This window comes from Mauremys reevesii, linkage group 7 (genome assembly GCF_016161935.1).
Source record: "Mauremys reevesii isolate NIE-2019 linkage group 7, ASM1616193v1, whole genome shotgun sequence".
Lineage (NCBI taxonomy): Eukaryota > Metazoa > Chordata > Testudines > Geoemydidae > Mauremys > Mauremys reevesii.
In genome coordinates this window covers 8,659,704-8,679,133 of record NC_052629.1, presented here as the reverse complement: position 1 = coordinate 8,679,133, position 19,430 = coordinate 8,659,704, and the positions used below count along the sequence as shown (strand labels likewise).

General features: G+C 39.4%; 1 protein-coding gene across 12 annotated transcripts in view; it reads right to left on the bottom strand.

Moving 5' to 3' along the window:
• ADD3 (adducin 3) overlaps window positions 1–19,430 on the bottom strand; it is a 169,135-nt gene that overhangs the window by 41,105 nt on the left and 108,600 nt on the right. For 10 of the 12 annotated variants that reach the window (XM_039547929.1, XM_039547931.1, XM_039547933.1 and 7 more), the window contains one exon: window positions 1,404–1,627. In XM_039547929.1, coding sequence (XP_039403863.1) covers window positions 1,404–1,598 — 195 coding nt within the window. In that variant the 5' untranslated portion in view covers window positions 1,599–1,627. Of the gene's footprint in view, window positions 1–1,403; window positions 1,628–3,955; window positions 4,115–7,787; window positions 7,926–17,978; window positions 18,103–19,430 lie in introns of those variants that run through there. The other 2 variants (XM_039547934.1, XM_039547937.1) reach the window with 2 other exon arrangements.

The following is a 19,430-nucleotide window of genomic DNA, read 5'->3' as shown; positions in this document are numbered from 1 at the left end:
AGAACACTGTGTAAGAAACCATATTGGCCCAGTGTAATTTATTGCATCTCATTTTATCCCTCTCAGCCAGCTGAAAATTTGGTGAGTTTGTTCTGATTGTTTAAGAATTTGGGATATGCACTTCCCCTTGTTTGTGAATGGTTTAGTAGTATAGGTCAGAGTCCAATCATTATCTCTGAGAACCGAATTATTTTTCTAACAACGTATGATTATGCATTACTCTCTTAGTGTATTTCCTGAATACTGAATAGTTTGGTTGCAAAACTAAAGTTGCACAAAGTTACTTGAACATAATAAATTCCTGAGTCATGGGGTTTGCACACATAGATTCAAATCTATATGCACAATAGGGTGACCAGATAGCAAATGTGAAAAATCGGGACAGAGGGGTGGGGGGGGGGGGCATAAACAGGCACCTATGTAAGAAAAAGCCCCAAATATCTGGACTATCCCTATAAAATCAGGACGGCTGGTCACCCTAAAGCAGAATCTGAAAGGCACTCCAAGGTAACATTTTAGTGAACAATCCTATTATTCATGAGTGTCTATAAAATGGTGATTACTAACAGCTGTTTGCAATCTCATTATGCATGGAAAAAGGTCAAGAAATTAAATCCCTCCCCCTAATTATAGAAAAACAGACGAGAAAAGAAAATTTGAAAACAAAACAGATTCAAAAGAGAAAAATTGCTTCAGAATATATTTGGCACCACTGCTATTTTCAGACATGTCATGGATTTTCAAGAGTACTCACCAGGTTAATGCCAAATAGTACATAAATTAAGACTAACTCCAAGACTATGGAGTCATTTGTTTTCACCAGGACTTCTGATGGAATTAACAGACCTGTATGCCCAGTTGTACAAGTGCTGAATTTACATGAGGTGCACATGAATGCGAGTGTTATAAAGTCTGCATATTACTCCTTCCAAGTACCCAAAGAACAATTTCGCTTTTAAACTCACCTCGAAAGCACAATTTAAAAAATGTTATTTATTTAAGGTAAAAGTGTTGCTGATGCAACTGGTAAGTCAAATATTCAAAATAGAATTGTAATGCAGATGTGTGTGTAAATGTCTTTGTTCACATTTGGCTAGTGACTATCACTCTCTTCCCTGCTTCTAAGTTTTAATCAAGTGTCTTGTCACCAGCTAGCTACTTTTGTACTTGTTTAATGAAGCATTACACCATGAAAACATCATTTGAAAACCAATAATGGGCAGTTTGTTCATACACTAACACTATGCAAACAAAAAGTATTTGGTTGTTCTTATGAAAAATTTCATGGCCTGAGATATTTCCTCAGACTGCATCACAGCTAGAAGTTTTTTTTTGTGCTGTTTTGTTTTTGAGTTAATCTCTGGAAAGGGGGGAAAAAATCTTGTTTCCTTAATCCTACTCACAGGACTCTGCAGTATCTGAGTGACCCTCTTCCTTTGCTCCATCATGTTGAAGTCTTGTCTCAGATCAGGAGACATGTTTCTCTCACGGATGTACTCTGGGTCATTTTCATTGATGCGGTCAAAATACCTCTCTTTGTGAGGCATGCTGGGAGGAGGAGGGGTGGTGATCACCCCCTGACTGGCATCAGCACTCATACTTCAATGCTGCAGATTATGCTCGTCACCTGGAACAATAAGAGGGCAGGAGAGAATTAATGCCATTTAAAAACAGGACATCAAATAGTCCTTACAAAACTGGACAAATACAATCCTCTCTCCTCCCCAGCAGGAAGACAAATGACCATTGCTTAAAATGCAGCAACTTCACAATCAGCAACTGGGGGGTCAGGGGTGGGAGGAGCTGTGTACCAAAAAAATTAACACACAAAACAGAAGTTACATAACACAACCATTTATTTATTTAAAGCCTTTAAAGCAGTCAGTTATGATTTTATAATCCTCAATTATTCTGATTCAAATTTTTAAAAAGCACCAGTCATTTCAACAAAACAAGTGTTAATGTTGGGAATGTGCATAATGCACTTTGACAGATCTCCCCCTCAACATTTTATAAAAATTCATTCACTCTCTGGCCTCCAGCCCACCATCCTGTGTAATTCCACTTTCTGACACAATGAACTTCGGCTAAATCTTATTACAATATTGGACCCTTTGTATACAAAATAACTACACACTCATAGCTCACTGCTTAACTTTAACTAAGGAAGTAAGGGAATTTCTCAATTACAGCATTTCCAAGCCGTCTTGTAACTTCAGAGGGAAGATTAAGCTCTGTTCGCATTAAAGATTCCCAGCAGATCTCTACAGCCCTCCAGATGGTGCCTCAACCCTGAGAAGACTATAATCAAAAACTGAAGAAGCTGGGAGGGAGGGGAAGAGATCATGTGATCAATTCCCCAGGACTGCAGCTTTAATATTCACTAAAAATAAATACACAGTGCTAATTTTCCTCCACTTGTGTGTTTTTATAAGATACTTTGTTGCCCAAGCTGAAATTTGATAAATTGTATTGGGAAAAAACTTCATGTAAGCTTGATTTTAAAATATGATTTTAAAAGGTTCATAAGAGTATCTGTGAAAATGCTGTAGAACTGGTTTTAAGCAGAAATCTGAATCACCACTCATGGAGATCCAGATTCAGACACAAATTCAGGAATCTTATTCTTCAAGCTGGAGAGTAGAGTACTCAGTGATGTTTTATTGGTGATGATGATTTTATTCAGTTTTGTGTTATTTCTGAAGAAATAACTCCAGATTTCATGATTGAGATTACTGAAATAGAGGGATGTTGGGACTTGTGACAAGTGCAAGGGCACAAACTGGCTTACAATGAGCTAGGTATTCATCCCATTTCAGCTTCCCTGTCCTCTCGTTCAGGAAAAGAAACTAATATTTCTAAAAATCCTTATGTATTATATTTGTGCTAGATAAATAGAGGATTAAAAAAATACACAGTAGGCTCCCTCTCAAAATACGAGTTTAATCCCTTCCACAACACAAAGTTAACTACAACAGATTTACATCAGACTCTCTATACACACACTCAGCTGAGGATCTGCTCCCTTGTATTTTTTCTTTTTACTACAGATCCAAAATGGTTGGCCAAAGGATGAGTTCAGCAAACTAGCCTCAGAGATCACCTCCAAAGCTATTCTGTTAATTGGCTCGCAACAGCCCATCCTGAAAAAGAGTGGCAAACTATAACTCTCACTCTGTACTTGCTTTTTTGTTCCCATGAGCTGCACTATCCACAAGAATTAGATTTCCTAAAATGCTCCTGCACCCTGGTAACCAAGTAGCAAATTGTTGCTCTGCTGCTAATCCACTTGGCTGGTCTCAGAAAAAAATTGAGCACACAAGTCATACTTTAACATTTTAAAAGGTCTATGAGATATAATTAGTTCTAGTCTGTTACTTTACAATACATGCTTGTGGTGACAGTAAAGCCTAGTCATCTGTAAAAAGAAAAGAATCAAATGTGTGACTGGCAATACCTAGATTTCCCAAGAGATATTTTCTAATTGCAGGAAACTTCACTTTTTTCTTCACTCCTCTTCCTCTCTCTCTCTCTCTCTCTCTCTCTCTCTAATATGTTGCCTAGTCAATAAGGCTGTAACATTTAAACCTTGGAACTCCAACTAGACATATGCACTGTCTGTGTACAGTGCCTGCAGCATATCATTTCGGGCCATAACTTACATGGGAGACTTCAAACACAGGCAGCTGCATGACATGTCATTTGTGACTTAATAGTTGTCAATCTTCCTTCTGAGTCACTAACAGACTAATACTCTCCATATGGTACTGGAGGTGCCATTTTTCACATGGATATAAAATTGAAGGCATGAACACCTGTGATTATTGAATATTCCATGGCATTTTTCACAGAGTAGGCATGTTAATCTCAGTATTTTATAATTTACCCAAATAGACATTTGGGAAAATTACATTCTGCTTGCATTTTAAACTGCACCGTACAACTGATTTCATACCTTGTCCTAAACTTGTGTGAAGTTGCTTTGCACTCTTAAGCAACTCCCACATTCCACCCACAGAGATGGCTATCTTCCAGTGGCAAAAGGCAAGGCTCCTATATTATCCAGTTTGACAGATGCTTTAGAAATAGAAAGCAGCAGTTCCTCTTTTCCCATCTTGAATAAAAAAGTGAAGACAGACACACTGACAAACATGCATGGTTTTTAGATCCTTACAACTGCCTCATCCTCTTCCCTTTAGCAAAAGGATACAAAAGTTGGGGACTTGCAGGAAACCCAGACCCAAGATACATGACCCACTGGGCAAGCTGCATGAGGGGGTTCCCTCTCTCTGAGCTTATATAAGGGTCCTTAACCCAACGAGCAGCAAGGTCAGTTGCTCAGTTGCTGTGCTGCTATTGGTTCCTGACTCTTCCACTGGTGGTCAGAAAATAAGGAAAGTGGAGTTAAGTATCTTTCAGAATAGTGTTAGCTAGTCTGTTTCCTGTTCATGCTATGCAGCCTAAGTTGGGTGGATAAATGGGGTACATCGGCTCATCTAGATATTTACCTCGTTTTACAACAGGCTACATAAAAAGCAATAGCGAAGTCAGCGCAAACTCAAATTTCATACAGACAATGACTTGTTTATCCTGCTCTATATACTATACACTGAAATGTAAGAACAACGAGGAGTACTTGTGGCACCTTAGAGACTAACAAATTGATTTGGGCATAAGCTTTCGTGGGCTAAAACTCACTTCATCAGATGCATGGAGTGGAAAATACAGTAGGAAGATCCACACACACACACACACACACACAGAGTACATGAAAATATGTGGGTTGCCATACCAATTCTAATGAGACCATTCAATTAAAGTGGGCTATTATCAGCAGGAGGGGAAAAAAAATAACTTTTGTAGTGGTAATCAGGGTGGCCCATTTCAAACAGTTGACGAGAAGGTGTGAGTAACAGCAGGGGGGAAAATTGGCCTGTGGAAATAGTTTTTAGTTTTTTAAATGACCCATCCACTCCCAGTCTTTATTGAGTTCTAATTTGATGGTGTCTAGTTTGCAAATTAATTCCAGTTCTGCAGTTTCTCGTTGAAGTCTGTTTTTGAAGTTTTTTTGTTGAAGAATTGCCACTTTTAGGTCTGTAATTGAGTGTCCAGGGAGGCTGAAGTGTTTTCCGACTGGTTTTTGAATGTTATACTTTTTGACGTCTGATTTGTGTCCATTTATTCTTTTGTGGAGAGACTATCTGGTTTGGCCAATGTACATGGCAGAGGGGCACTGCTGGCATATATATTGGCAGATGTGCAGATGAACAAGCCCCTGACTGCTATCCTTACCTATATGCCTCCAGCTTTCATCCAGACCTCATAATTCAATCCATTGTCTACAGCCAAGCTCTAAGATACAACTGCATTTGCTCCAATCCCTCAGACAGAGACAAACACCTACAGGATCTCTAGCAAGAGTTCTTAAAACTACAATACCCACCTGCTGAAGTGAAGAAACAGATTGACAGAGCTGAAAGAGTACCCAGAACTCACCTATTGGGCTTGGCTACACTTGCAAGTTGCAGCGCTGGTAGAGGCTTTCCAGCGCTGCAATTACACCCTGTCCACACTTGCAGGGCACAACCAGCGCTGCAACTCCCTGGCTGCAGCGCTGGCCGTACACCCAGGTCTGCTTGGGGTATAAGGGTTGCAGCGCTGGTTCTGCAGCGCTGGTCATCAAGTGTGGACACTCACCAGCGCTGTTATTGGCCTCCAGGGTATAAGGAGTATCCCAGAATGCTTTTAACTAAATTATTCCCTTTGTTTTGTTATGCAGCCTCTCTTTGTTTTGTTGTCAATTCGGAGCTCCGGGCTCTGTGCACGCACGGGGAGCTGCTTCAAACATAGCTCCTGTTTGCTGTCATTAATCTGTAACTACTGTCAACAATGAAATGAGATAACCCCTACAGGGGTTGAGTGTTTGCTTTGCTTGAGAGAAACGGGGGGAGGGGGCAGAGGGGGGAAAGAGTATGTTGGATGCAGGTTGTTTGCAGTTAACAGTAAGGGGGTGGGAAAATTTTCTGATTTTGCCCAGTGTCGGTTCCAAAAATCCACTCTCTCTCTCTCTCCCGCCCCGTCCCTGTCACACTGCCCCACACCCCCCTCTTTTGAAAAGCACGTTGCTGCCACTTGAATGCTGGGATAGCTGCCCATAATTCATCACTCCCAACAGCGCTGCAAATGCTACAAATGTGGCCACACTGCAGCGCTGGTAGCTGTGAGTGTGGCCACACACCAGCGCTGGCCCTGCACAGCTGGACGACCAGCGCTGCAACTACCAGCGCTGCCGATTTGTAAGTGTAGCCATACCCAAAGAAAATAACTGAACGCCACTAGCCATCACCTTCACTCCCCAACTAAAACCTCTCCAGCACATCAAGGATCTACAACATATCCTGAAGGATGATCCCCCACACTTTCAGACTTTGGGAGACAGGCCAGTCCGTTTGCGTTGTTGTCCGTTCTCTCTCGGATCTAAGAGGGGCCAGATGTACATCCAGGCTCTCCAAGCTTCCTAAAATAGTCTCTTCTATTCAATATAGTGAGTATTAATTAAAAGGCGGATTAGTCTTTTATTTGTTTTCTGTATTTGCAAATGTGTATTTTGCTGGAAGGATATTTTACCTCTTTGCTGTAACTTGTACTTATGCTGGGGGGGGGGGGAGGGGTTCCTTTAGTTTTTTATAGCTAGACCCTGTAATATTTTTCCATCCTGGTGTTACAGAGTTAGTTTTTCTTTTCTTTTCTTTCTTTTAATAAAAGCCTTTCTTTTTAAGAACCTGATTGAGACCCCAGGGGATTAGTCTGACTCACCAGGGATAGGTGGGGGGAACAGAGGAGGGGGGAAGGTGAATCCTTCTTTGGTTTAGATTCAAGGAGGTTGAATCAAGGTAGTCTCTCCAGACGACCGAGGGAGGGAAAGTCTGGGAGGGGGGGAAGGTGGGGGAATGGTTTATTTCCCTTTGTGTTAAGACCCAAGAGGTTTGGGTCTTGGATTTCCCAGGGAAGGTTTGGGAGGAATGGAAAGTGTACCAAAACACTATATTTTTGGTTGGTAGCAGAGCTATCAGATCTAAGCTAGGATTTAAGCTTAGAAGGGTACATGCAGGTCCCCACCTTTTGGACGCTAAAGTTCAAAGTGGGGAACAAACCTATGACAGGCTCCCTCAAGGACTGAACTCACAACTCTGGGTTTAGCAGGCCAATGCGCAAACCACTGAGCTATCCCTCAGCATGGCCTAGGGGATAACGCGCGCACACGCACGCGCACATGCTCTCTCTCTGAGATATATCTATCTACCTACTTTATTTTCCACTCCATGCATCTGATGAAGTGGGTTTTGGCCCACAAAAGCTTATGCCCAAATTAATCTGTTAGTCTCCAAGGTGCCACAAGGACTCTTCGTTGTTTTTGCTGATACAGACTAACATGGCTACCACTCTGAATGAAGCCTGTTTTCCTTTTAGGATACTAGTAGAACAAGTTTCTGAATCAAACTGTTCATTACCATCAGGCACCTTCACTTTCTCGATGCAGCACAAATCCCACTCTGAAATTTTTCAGTACCCCAAATTAACCACTGCTATTACTGAAACTTTTGGATTTCTTTTGAAAGTGCTTTGAATTAACATCCAATCTGACTGATTATTAACCATAATGGTGATGTATGCCTTATAATTAGCTTTGTTTCAGAGCATAACAAAATCTAATTAAGCAAAGGTACAGAATTCAGTAAGTCTTTGATTTCCTGACCAAGAGAAAAAAAATTAACTGAGAACTAAACCTCTCTCCAACAGTCAGGTGATGTGATTTCTCTCATGTTACAGCTGGTCTGTTCTGCCACCACCAAATCTCTTGTACATCAACAAGATGAATAAATTACATGGCCAAGCATCATCTCTTTACCAAATCATTTGTGGAATTGGAGAGATCTATGAAATATTAGAGGGAGGTTATCATTTGTTCAAAAGTATATCATCTGGTTTAGCCAATATATAGTCAATACAGACCAACATAATTCCATGAATATTTTGCAGAAAATATATAAAACCAGATTTTGGTATACAGGTAAATAGAGGCAAACTAATGACTGGGACTTAACAGAATAGCTTAATATAGTGCTGCATATTTGATCCATCTCCTATAGTTCTTTTCCACTTAGACCAACTGAGCTGATGGAATAATTTTCTTCACCTCTGAGACTCCACTTTAAAACAGACCAGACACTGTATGACAGTTTACCCTTTTTTTTTAAGTAATGAGAGAATTAATAAAAATTGGACCTGGAGAACTGTATTTTTGTGTTAAGTATTTGAACCATTGTTACTTTACAGTAAAGAACAATCAAATCATCTGTCTTCATTATAACTAGCAGGACAACCTACCCTGAAAACAAGAACAGTAACTTAAGTAAATTTACTTTAGAGGCTAGACTGAATGACTTACTCAGTGTCTGGTTGAAACTGGGGCACAGACAAAGACTAGTTGTGGTTCAAGCCAGATGACACTGAACTGACTTTAGTGGATATGAGGATATCTGCCCCTTTAATTGAGGGTGTAAAATTCTTAGTCTTTTGAGGGAGACACTCTATGGTGGATCCAGTGCCTGTCACTTTACCTCAGCAACAGCAACAATCCATTGCAGGTGCAGCTATTGCTAGGCCACATTTTCAGTGCAGCACACGGGGATTTAGCAACACAACTCCCACTGAATTGAAAAACAGCTAACATGCTGACTTGTACAATGTGCTCAGCAAGCTAGCCATAAATGATATTTGAACATTTCAAATTAAAAGAGGGGAGGCGACCATGCACAGTAGGCTACATATGCCAAGACTATTATGGAAGTTGGGGTCATCCTTTCATGTGACAAAGAATAAAATTGCAGTGCTGTATGAAAGCTTATACCAATGGTGACAACTCTTGTTGAATGGGTTCTTAAGAGGAAGACTAAGGTAGAAAAATAAAAATAGTCTTCTGTGAAGGCAAAAATCCATGACATATTTCATGAAAATGTTTTCTTGGTTTTTCTAGCACATTGCTACGGTTCTGTAGATGACCATAACTTTCTGATTTGAAAATATTATCTATTTTGATTAACACAAAAAAATTAATTGCGATTAATCGCACTGTTAATAGAACACCAATTGAAATGTATTAAATATTTTTGGATGTTCTTCTACATTTTCAAATATGTTGATTTCTATTACAACGTAGAATACAAAGTGTACAGTGCTCACTTTATATTATTTTTTATTACAAATATTTGCACTGTAAAAATGATAAAAGAAAATCCTATTTTTCAATTCACCTCATACAAGTAGTGTGGTGCAATCTCTTTATTGTGAAAAAGTCACTTACAAATGTAGTTTGTGTTATATAACTGCACTCAGAAACAAAACAATGTAAAACTTCAGAGCCTACAAGTCCACTAAGTCCTACTTCTTGTTCAGCCAATCTCTAAGACAAACAAGTTTATTTACATTAACGGGAGATACTGCTGCCTGCTTCTTATTTACAATGTCACCTGAAAGTGAGAACAGGTGTTCACATGGCACTTTTGTAGCTGGCGTTGCAAAGTATTTATGTGCCAGATATACTAAACATTAGTATGCCCCTTCATGCTTCGGCCACTGTTCCAGAGGACATGCTTCCACGCTGATGGCGCTCGTTAAAAACATTGTGCATTAATTAAATTTGTGATAAAACTCCTTGGGGAAGAATTGTATGTCTCCTGTTCTGTTTTACCCACATTCTGCCATATATTTCATGTTAAGCAGTCTCGGATGATGACCCAGCACGTTTATTTTAAGAACACTTTCACAGCAGATTTGACAAAACGCAAAGAGGGTACCAATGTGAGATTTCTAAAAATAGCTACAGAACTCAACCCAAGGTTTAAGAATCTGAAGTGCCTTCTAAAATCTGATCGGGACGGGATGGGGAGCATACTTTCAGAAGTCTTAAAGGAGTAACACTCCGATGCAGAAACTACAGAACCTGAACACCGGAAAAAAAAAAAAATCAACCTGCTGGTGGCATCTGACTCAGATGATGAAAATGACCACACATCGGTCTGCTCTGCTTTGGATCCTTATCGAGCAAAACCCGTAATCAGCATGAACGCTTGTCCTCTGGAATGGTGGTTGAAGCATGAAGAGACATATGACTCTTTAGCACATTTGACAGGTAAATATCTTCTGATGCCGGCTACAACAGTGCCATGCAAACTCCTGCAAATATTTGTAATAAAAATAATATAAAGTGAGTACTATACATTTTGTAACGTGTTGTAACTGAAATCAATATATTTGAAAATGTAGAAAAACCATCCAAAATATTTAATACATTTCAATTGGTATTCTATTGTTTAAGTATCAGAGGGGTAGCCGTGTTAGTCTGGATCTGTAAAAGCAACAAAGAATTCTGTGGCACCTTATAGACTAACAGACGTTCTGCAGCATGAGCTTTCGTGGGTGAATACCCACTTCTTCAGATGCAAGTCGTTGTTTAACAATGCAATTAAAACTGCGATTAATCACAATTAATTCTTTTGAGTTAATCACATGAGTTAACTGCAATTAATCAACAGCCCTAATCATAATGCCATTATATAAATCGGTGATGCACCCACACCTTGAGTATTGTGTGCAGTTCTGGGGAATCCATCTAAAAAATACAGAATTAGAAAAGGTACTGTACAGAGAAGGGCAACAAACATGATTAGAGGTCTATAAACTGGGACTGTTCAGCTTGGAAAAGAAACTACTAAGGAGGGGAATATGATAGAGGTCTACAATATCACAAATAGTGTGGAGAAAGTGTTATTTACCCCTTCACATAAGAACCCGCGTCACCCAATGAAATTAACAGGCAACAGGTTTAAAACAAACAAAGGGAAGTACTTCACACAATACACAGTCAACCTGTGGAACTCAAGGATGCTGTGAAAGCCAAAAGTATAAGTGGGTTCAAAAAGAATTAGATAAGTTCATGGAGGATAGCTCCATCAAAGGGTATTAGCCACGATGATCATGGATGTGGGTCCATGCTCTGGATATCCTAAACCTGCAACTGCCAGAAGCTGGAGTGGATGACAGGGAATGGATCAGTTGATAATTGCCCTGTTCTGTTTATTCCCTCTGAAACACCTGGTATTGGTCACTGTCAGAAGACAGGATACTGGGCTAGATGTATGATTGATCTGACCTTCTTATGTTCTTATATAAAACACTTAGGAGATTAGAACAAACAGTCATATAGGCAAAATTACTGCAGAGATGAAGAAGAGTAAGAGGAAGGAAAGCTGAAATGCATAAGCATACTGAAGTAAAACAGGTATTTGTGCAGTGAAAAGACAAGTGGAAAAATGTAGTCTTGTGGTGAGAAATGGGTGAGCGTGGATAATATCAGAGGAGGGGAAGGGAAAGTTCCAAGATTCAAGCCACAACAGATCAAGTATGCAAACTAGATACTATCAATTTAGGCTTAAATAGAGACGGGGAACGGCTGAGCCATTACATACATTGAATCTATTTCCCCCATGTTAAGTATCTTGTCAAACTGTCTTAAATGGGCTATCTTAATTATCACTACAAAAGTTTTTTTTCTCCTGCTGACAACAGTTCATCTTAATGAATTAGCCTCTTAGGGCTTGGCTACACTTGCAAATTTGCAGCGCTGCAGCAGGGTGTGAAAACACACCCTCTGCAGCGCTGCAAATTGCGGCGCTACAAAGCGCCAGTGTAGTCAAAGCCCCAGCGCTGGGAGCGCGGCTCCCAGCGCTGTCCGTTATTCCCCACAGGGAGCTGGAGTACGGACAGCGCTGGGAGAGTTTTCTCCCAGCGCTGGGGCTTTGACTACACTTAGCGCTTCAAAGCGCTGCCGCGGGAGCGCTGCCGCGGCAGCGCTTTGAAATGCAAGTGTAGCCAAAGCCTTAGAGTTGGTTGGGCAACTCTCACCTTTTCATGTTCTCTGTATGCATATATCTCCTCACTATATGTTCCATTCTATGCGTCCGATGAAGTGGGCTGTAGCCCACGAAAGCTTATGCTCAAATAAATTTGTTAGTCTCTAAGGTGCCACAAGTACTCCTGTTATTTTAACAGATCATCTGTCCACTCCAACAAACATCTCTATGCCTTCTTTGTTGCTACTGAACTTTGTTGCTCCCTCTACCACAATGACCCTTTCACCATGCCATTGTAATTCAAGGATGACCTATTAAACACTAAACAAATTGGGTTGTTAAAACTGTATGTTAACAAGAAGTGGCCAGTCACCACATGGCTACCTCACTAGTTTGTTGTTTCCCTTTCAAATTTTATCTTTTTTAAAAAGGAATATTTTCTCTTTTCGGCAGGGACTTTGCCTTTTTCTTTTTGGAAAGCACCTGGCACATAGTGGATACTACAAGAAAAAAAAAATAATTTGAAGGTAATTTGTATATGGAGACTGCACTCTAAGCTGCATGTCATTATTAATGTCAGTGCTTAGATGCTAAGGTGATTGTTGCTATGTAATTGCTTTATATACCACAGTGTTGTTTTGAATGCAAATTTTCAAATGCATCTCTCTAAAAGCTTAAAAGCATCTGAAAAGGTAAACAATTTATTCTAAATTACAAAAACTTTATTTAGAACGGTAATTTGCAATAATGCATACAACACTGCTACTATTCTATTGAACCATTTTCTTCTGTTCTTCTTGATGCCCTCATCCCCATGGGGGGAGAGGACAGCTCAGTGGTTTGAGCATGGGCCTGCTAAACCCAGGGTTGTGAGTTCAATCCTTGAGGAGGCCACTTAGGGATCTGGGGCAAAAATTGGTCCTGCTAGTGAAGGCAGGGGGCTGGACTCAATGACCTTTCAAGGTCACTTCCAGTTCTAGGAGATATAATTGGAGATATACCTATATATACTTTCAAGTTCACAGCATAACATAGTTTTTAGTACACTTTTATTGAGTGCCAATTTCTCTTTGTGACTTACATAATTTTTTAAACATTTTCCTCTTACTAAGCCTCTTTTCTTCCCTACTGTAGGTGATTGTGCAGTGAAATCCTAATACTAGATTTCTATCATTCATTTCTATACAACACTGATGTCAACACAAGATTATTATTTTAAATGCAGAATAAAGCATGGAGATGACTTTGGGATAGCTTGGGAAAAGAGGTGGACACACTATGGCGGTGTGAAGAGAAATCTGCTCAGGCACAAATACTGAACAGCTAAACTCCCAAGTTTACTCTGCTAAGCAAACAAAAGCATTCAAAAGAATCTGACATTAACACTGTGGCATGAATTGCTACAAAATGTCCATTAATCAAATGGTTAAGTCTTCCGATATTAGTTTCCAGCACCATTTTTAGGAGTGCTGAAGTCTACTCCCTCTGCTTTATGAAACTGTTGACAGGTTAAGCAAAGAAGTGATGTGTCAGCAGTGCCATTTGTTTTCATGCAGAATTCTCTTGCACCATTTCCAGCAGGCATTTAGATAACCTAACTACTTGATTTTGTACAGAATGGAATCAAAATCTCACATACATACTATATATATATATATATATAAATGGTTTCGATCATTAAAACCCAATAAACATTAAAGAAGATCATTTTACTAACACTATGTTAAGTCCTAGGTATTATATTTTACAGAATAAAAATAAATCCAATATGATTGAAGAAATATTTTATTACAATAAGCACATTTATAGTACATTACCATTTTAAGGCAGCATGGAAGAGCAGACAGCTCTGCGCAAGGAAGATACTTAAGCATGGGAATAACTTCAAGCATGTGAGTAAGCATCTCATTTGTTTCAATAGGATTATTCACATGCTTAAGAACCTTCCTGAATAGGGACCTGATTCACAAGAGCTGGGATCTACTCTGGCTGTGGTGGATTTTCTGCATGACCTTGGGCAATCTATTTAGCCTCTCAATGCCTGGGTTTTCTCATCTGTAAATGGGGATACTACTACTTACCCATCCCTGTAAATGCACTGAGATCCCTGCAACAGAAGTACTGTGATTTAATATTTCACATACAGAATTTGTCTATGATCTACGTAAGTAATTTACTGAATATTAATGTTCAAGTTTCCTTAATTTTTTCCCCAAAATGACTTATTGCTATTTTGATGGATTGTCACTGGTTTAATAATAGATGTATTCAAATCTGCAGAGGAGAAAATGGGTTTCTTATGTATCCTCTATTATAGATCATACAACTTCTGTGATTTTTATTTTATGTAAGTCAAAGCTGAAGTAGTCTCGGAACAATGTCAGGTAGTTCTATCCCCAAACGTACATTTTAGAAAAACTTTTTAAAACAAACCAATAGAAAGATCTTAAACATTTTTAAAAACTCACATTTTAATAAAAAGCTGTTTTTCTTTGTTTGGTTTTAAGGATTCTGATGCAGTCTTGGCAACACAAACATTGCAGCATTGTAAAAGTTTCAATTTTTGGTTCTCATGACCTAATTTATTTTCATTGTCCAAACTGAGTGAAATAGCAAAGCAAGCATCAGCAAAAAGGGAAAGCGGGAAAGACAGGCCGACATAAGATCCAGCCCAAGATTTTGAACTTGATCTAGTTTGAGAAGGTTCTTGGACCCAACTCTGAGTTATCTTATTCTTTCACTAATTTCATTCTGCATCTATAAAATATTTAAAAGATAAGTCTTTTTAAAAGTACTATTTTTAACCTGACAAGCTGCATTATATAATTGAATGTAGCTAAAATTACCTTGATAGACAGTTATATACTTTAATTCAACTTTGAACAGAACATAATTCATTGTTATCTCTCTTCGCAGTTCTATCTGTAAACGGTCACAGAACAATTTCCCTTCCTTATGGGCAGTGAAATGTATCTAAGATTGCACCGAGATACAACTATGACAAGCGCAAGAAACAAGTTTTACCATACATTTGGTTTTAATTATGAAGATCATTCTTAGAAGCCAAGAATTCTGTTTTACAAATATATCCTCTCTAGTACCTTCTGGCCTCCTAACAGCCTCTTGCAATATCAAGTTTTTCAGGCTCACCCCAAAGTCCACTCTGTAGCAGAAGAGAGGGTTTTAATATTCATGTGAATGTGCACAGTTGGCATGCTGAAAAGATTGCATTTATTATAGTAGTTAATCAAACATCCTACAGATTTTCATATGTCCCCCTAAAAAGGCACCATTTTGAACTGGGAAGGATACAATAGACAATCTATACAAGCAGCAAAGAATCCTGTGGCACCTTATAGACTAACAGACGTTTTGCAGCATGAGCTTTCGTGGGTGAATACCCACTTCGTCGGATGCAACTATACAAGTTCTTCTACTTCATTACTTGGATGCATTCCTTCCAGTTTTAGGGAAGTTTCTATTTGATTCCACATCACATCAGAAGTCTTTGATTTTATGGTGGCCTTGATTATCATTAGAAACATCATGGCAGAAACAGCTGCTCCTTTGGTTTAATGAAGGGTCAAAAGTTGTGACGGTTGGGCAATCCAAATGACAGACATGAAGCAACTGGTTCATTTTACAAATGTTTACATGAACAACTGATCTTGCACACTGCAATATGCGGCCAGTTCTTTTTATAGCCCAAACCTCTGGAACATCTTGGCTTCATAACATAGTAGCAATACTAACCTTTAACAGTTACCAGTTTAGCAACCTCATGCCCCAACTAAAGGTAACACTAATGCTTTTTTAAACACTGCCACCTATTGACAGTTTAGAGATAGAACTCAACTGTTTAAATGTTCCCGAAGAAAGGATTTGGAAACCCAACCAGCAGTGTATTCTACAAGGGTCATTTGTAACTGGAGATCTGTAACAAAGATAAAATTGCAACAAGTCATAGATAATAAATTCTTCAGGAAAGGGATTGTGTCTTCATGTGTATTTATACAGCACTCCATACAATGGGTCTCCAGTCTTGAGGGGGACCTCTGAATACTGCTGTATTATAAATTTTAAATATGAAGAAAATTCATGAAAAATCTAAATTTAAGCTGGTAAAATGTCACATTCTTTTGCAAAGAGGTATTGGAACATGTTTCTGCAAATATAAATATATTTGAGCATCTTGTGAAGCTGAATTACATATGATATACAAAATAATTGTATATTTAAAAACATTACATTTTGACTGAACTAGCCAAAAGCTAAGACATTTTAAGGTAAAAATGATTAATTATATGTCCTTAACTCATACTAATAAGAAAAGGAAAGGTGACTTAAGGATGACTCAAGGTTTGTAACTGTAGTTCAAAACATTACTTTTGGGCTATTGGATCCAAACCCTGTAGCTTCCCTTAGGGGCACAACTATTTCATGGTGATTGAATGCCACTTCCAGTGCTGGCACCACCACCTATCCCCATACACAAGCCAATGGTTAGTTTGGAGCGGTGCAGGTGAACTTGGACTTGTTCTCTATATTGGAGTGAAGCATTTTATTCTACATATTTTTTAACATTACCAACTACTGTATTTGTAAATACATATTTTAACACAAATTACTAATTTAAAACACCAACTGAAAAACCGTAATCATGTTAATACATAAATATTTTGTAAAAATGGATATTTGCCCTAATGGAACTTAAATCTATTTATGCGTTGGAGTGTTTCAAGAATTTAGCAGACAAGGTGGTGAAGAATTTTCCAGGAGGGCAATGAACAACCCTCACTGAACCCAAGGAGATTTGGTGATGTGTTGTAGAACCTTTCTAATCAATATGCTCTCCATTGCTTCTATAGAGATGCAGCTTACTCCTCCAAGCACAGTCAGAAAAAACAGGTTTGGAGGAAGGAACTCAGTGCGGGTTGAGGGGAACTGAATCAATGCCCCACCTGAGTGCAGGATGTAGAGATGCACTGTTGAGTCCTTTTGTGCTCCTACATGTAGATTCCCTGACAGCAGATTTTTACAAAGCAGATCCAGTGACCTTTGCCCACCCCCACACATCCCTTCAGAGTAGATCATTTGGAACTCTCTGCCTCATAGCATTTACACTAGCCTTCTACTGGGCTGAGAAATGTTCCTTCCAGAGACAGCAGAAAGGAGGAAACAAAAACTTAAAACCCATTTTTTTTGCATATATACTTTTTATATTGATCAACATGCCAAAAGAAAGCATAGGCCCTGTACTTAGTGGGGAAGGACAACATCAGGAAAGTAAGGGGCTAAACCTGCATCAAGGGATATTAGGAAAATCTTTCTAACTATAAGGGTAGTTAAGATCTGGTATAGACTTCCAAGGGAGGTTGTGAAATACCCAACACTGGAGGTTTTTAAAAAATGGTTGGACAGACACTGGTAAGGGATGGTCTAGGTTTATCCGGTCCTATGTCAGAGCAGGAGGTTGAACTTGACGACTTCTTAAGATTCCTTCCAGACCTACATTTCTATGATCTTTAGAAGACACTGTTGAAACTGGGATGCATTTTTAGACACAGAATGGGATTTTGATAGGTAAGTTGCAAACCATAGTAGACAAGATTTATAGTGGACATGCTGACATTTAATAACTGCTCAAAAACCACTGACATAACTTCATAGTTCAAAACATCTTGCTTCACTACGTAAACAGAAGCATCCTGTTTAAAAGACAAAAAGTCACACAAATATGACATTAAAATATAAAATTCCTAAGCCTGTGCCAGTTGAATTCAGTGAACAACATTGTGCTACCTTCTCAATAAAAGAGAACAAAAACGTTAGGTAAGTAGGAGTAACAACATTCTGGTGTGTAATGTATTTCTCTTGACTGAGCAAGTGGTTGGCTTGCTTCTCCTAGGGCAACATGGGTTCTAGCTCACGAAAGCTTATGCCCAAATGAATTTGTTAGTCTCCAAGGTGCCACAAGGACTCCTCGTTTTTGCTGATACATACTAACATGGCTACCACTCTGAAACCTGCCACTCAGAGGGTTTTGTAGTTGCTCAAAGTACTCACAAGTGCTCTTGTTCATGGCTGCACTGCCGGAAAGGGAAGAGCCATCTTTCACCAGTAGACTCCTAGTACTACTGAGCCTTCTATTGCAGATTAAATTTGTCTTCCTCAGTGGAATCCCTGAGGGTTGATGGTAGTGCACAAACTACCTCTTCTGTGGTCGATTCACACCTCCTAAGGTTTCCTCAAATCATTTAAGAGCAAAAAAACAAAAAACCCTTTAACTAGTAAGTTCAGAAGCAACACAGGATGCCTTAAGAAAGCCTCACCTTTTCTTGTTCTGGATCAAGTTCTACTTACATAAATGTACATATGAATCCCAAAGTTTTGAGCTACTGATGCATTGTACTAGAGGGCTTGACCTGGTTTCTTCCCCGGGGCAACGCCTTCCACTGAAGTGATTACAAATGTAAATACTACTAAGAGTTGAATGGGTGTTCTGGAATCTCATAAGCCTCAATAATAGAAGATCATTTAACCTAGTTCTTAAGGAAGGCAATTTAAAGTCAAATTATCAGTTTAGAGGCAGCCAGTGTAGTGAATGGAGAATACAGAATGATCAGTAGCCCAAACCAATGAGCACACGTATCTCTGAATTCTGAACAACTGCTGAAGGCTTACTGTTAGAAGCCTTGCTAGAACACAAACAATGAGTGAGACAATCAATCAGCTATAAGGAGGGAAAGTAATAATATTGTCCTCCTCAGGCATTTTAAAACACTACAGGTGAAAGTTACTATTGCTTTCCAGCGAGATTCATGAATTACCGTATCTTGTTTTCTCTTGTAATTCTCCCTCATGTCTGGGCAAAACAAAAGATGTTCTGAAATGAGCCACACAAATAGCATACCACATGAGCTACATGCCTGATACACTAAGGGCTTGGCTACACTTGCAAATTTGCAGCGCTGCAGCAGGGTGTGAAAACACACCCTCTGCAGCGCTGCAAATTGCGGCGCTACAAAGCGCCAGTGTAGTCAAAGCCCCAGCGCTGGGAGCGCGGCTCCCAGCGCTGTCCGTTATTCCCCACAGGGAGCTGGAGTACGGACAGCGCTGGGAGAGTTTTCTCCCAGCGCTGGGGCTTTGACTACACTTAGCGCTTCAAAGCGCTGCCGCGGGAGCGCTGCCGCGGCAGCGCTTTGAAATGCAAGTGTAGCCAAAGCCTAAGCAAAACACTGTGGACATTGCAGGGATTTCAAATGTTTTTCAGGATGCAAAACTAGGTTGACTTCACAAACCTTTTTCCTGTGATGTAAACTGTCTTCTCTCTCACCTGAACTTATTCAATTTAAAGGAAAAACAAACAGAAGCATGTCTACACAGCTGAAGGGAAGCCTGTACCATGTGTTAGGGATATAATTATCCTCCTAAAAGCCAGGGTGGCACAAATGGGTACCCTTTACTACATGCAGTGAACTAACTGCATTTATATTCCAGGATTTTTCACAGTCTCTC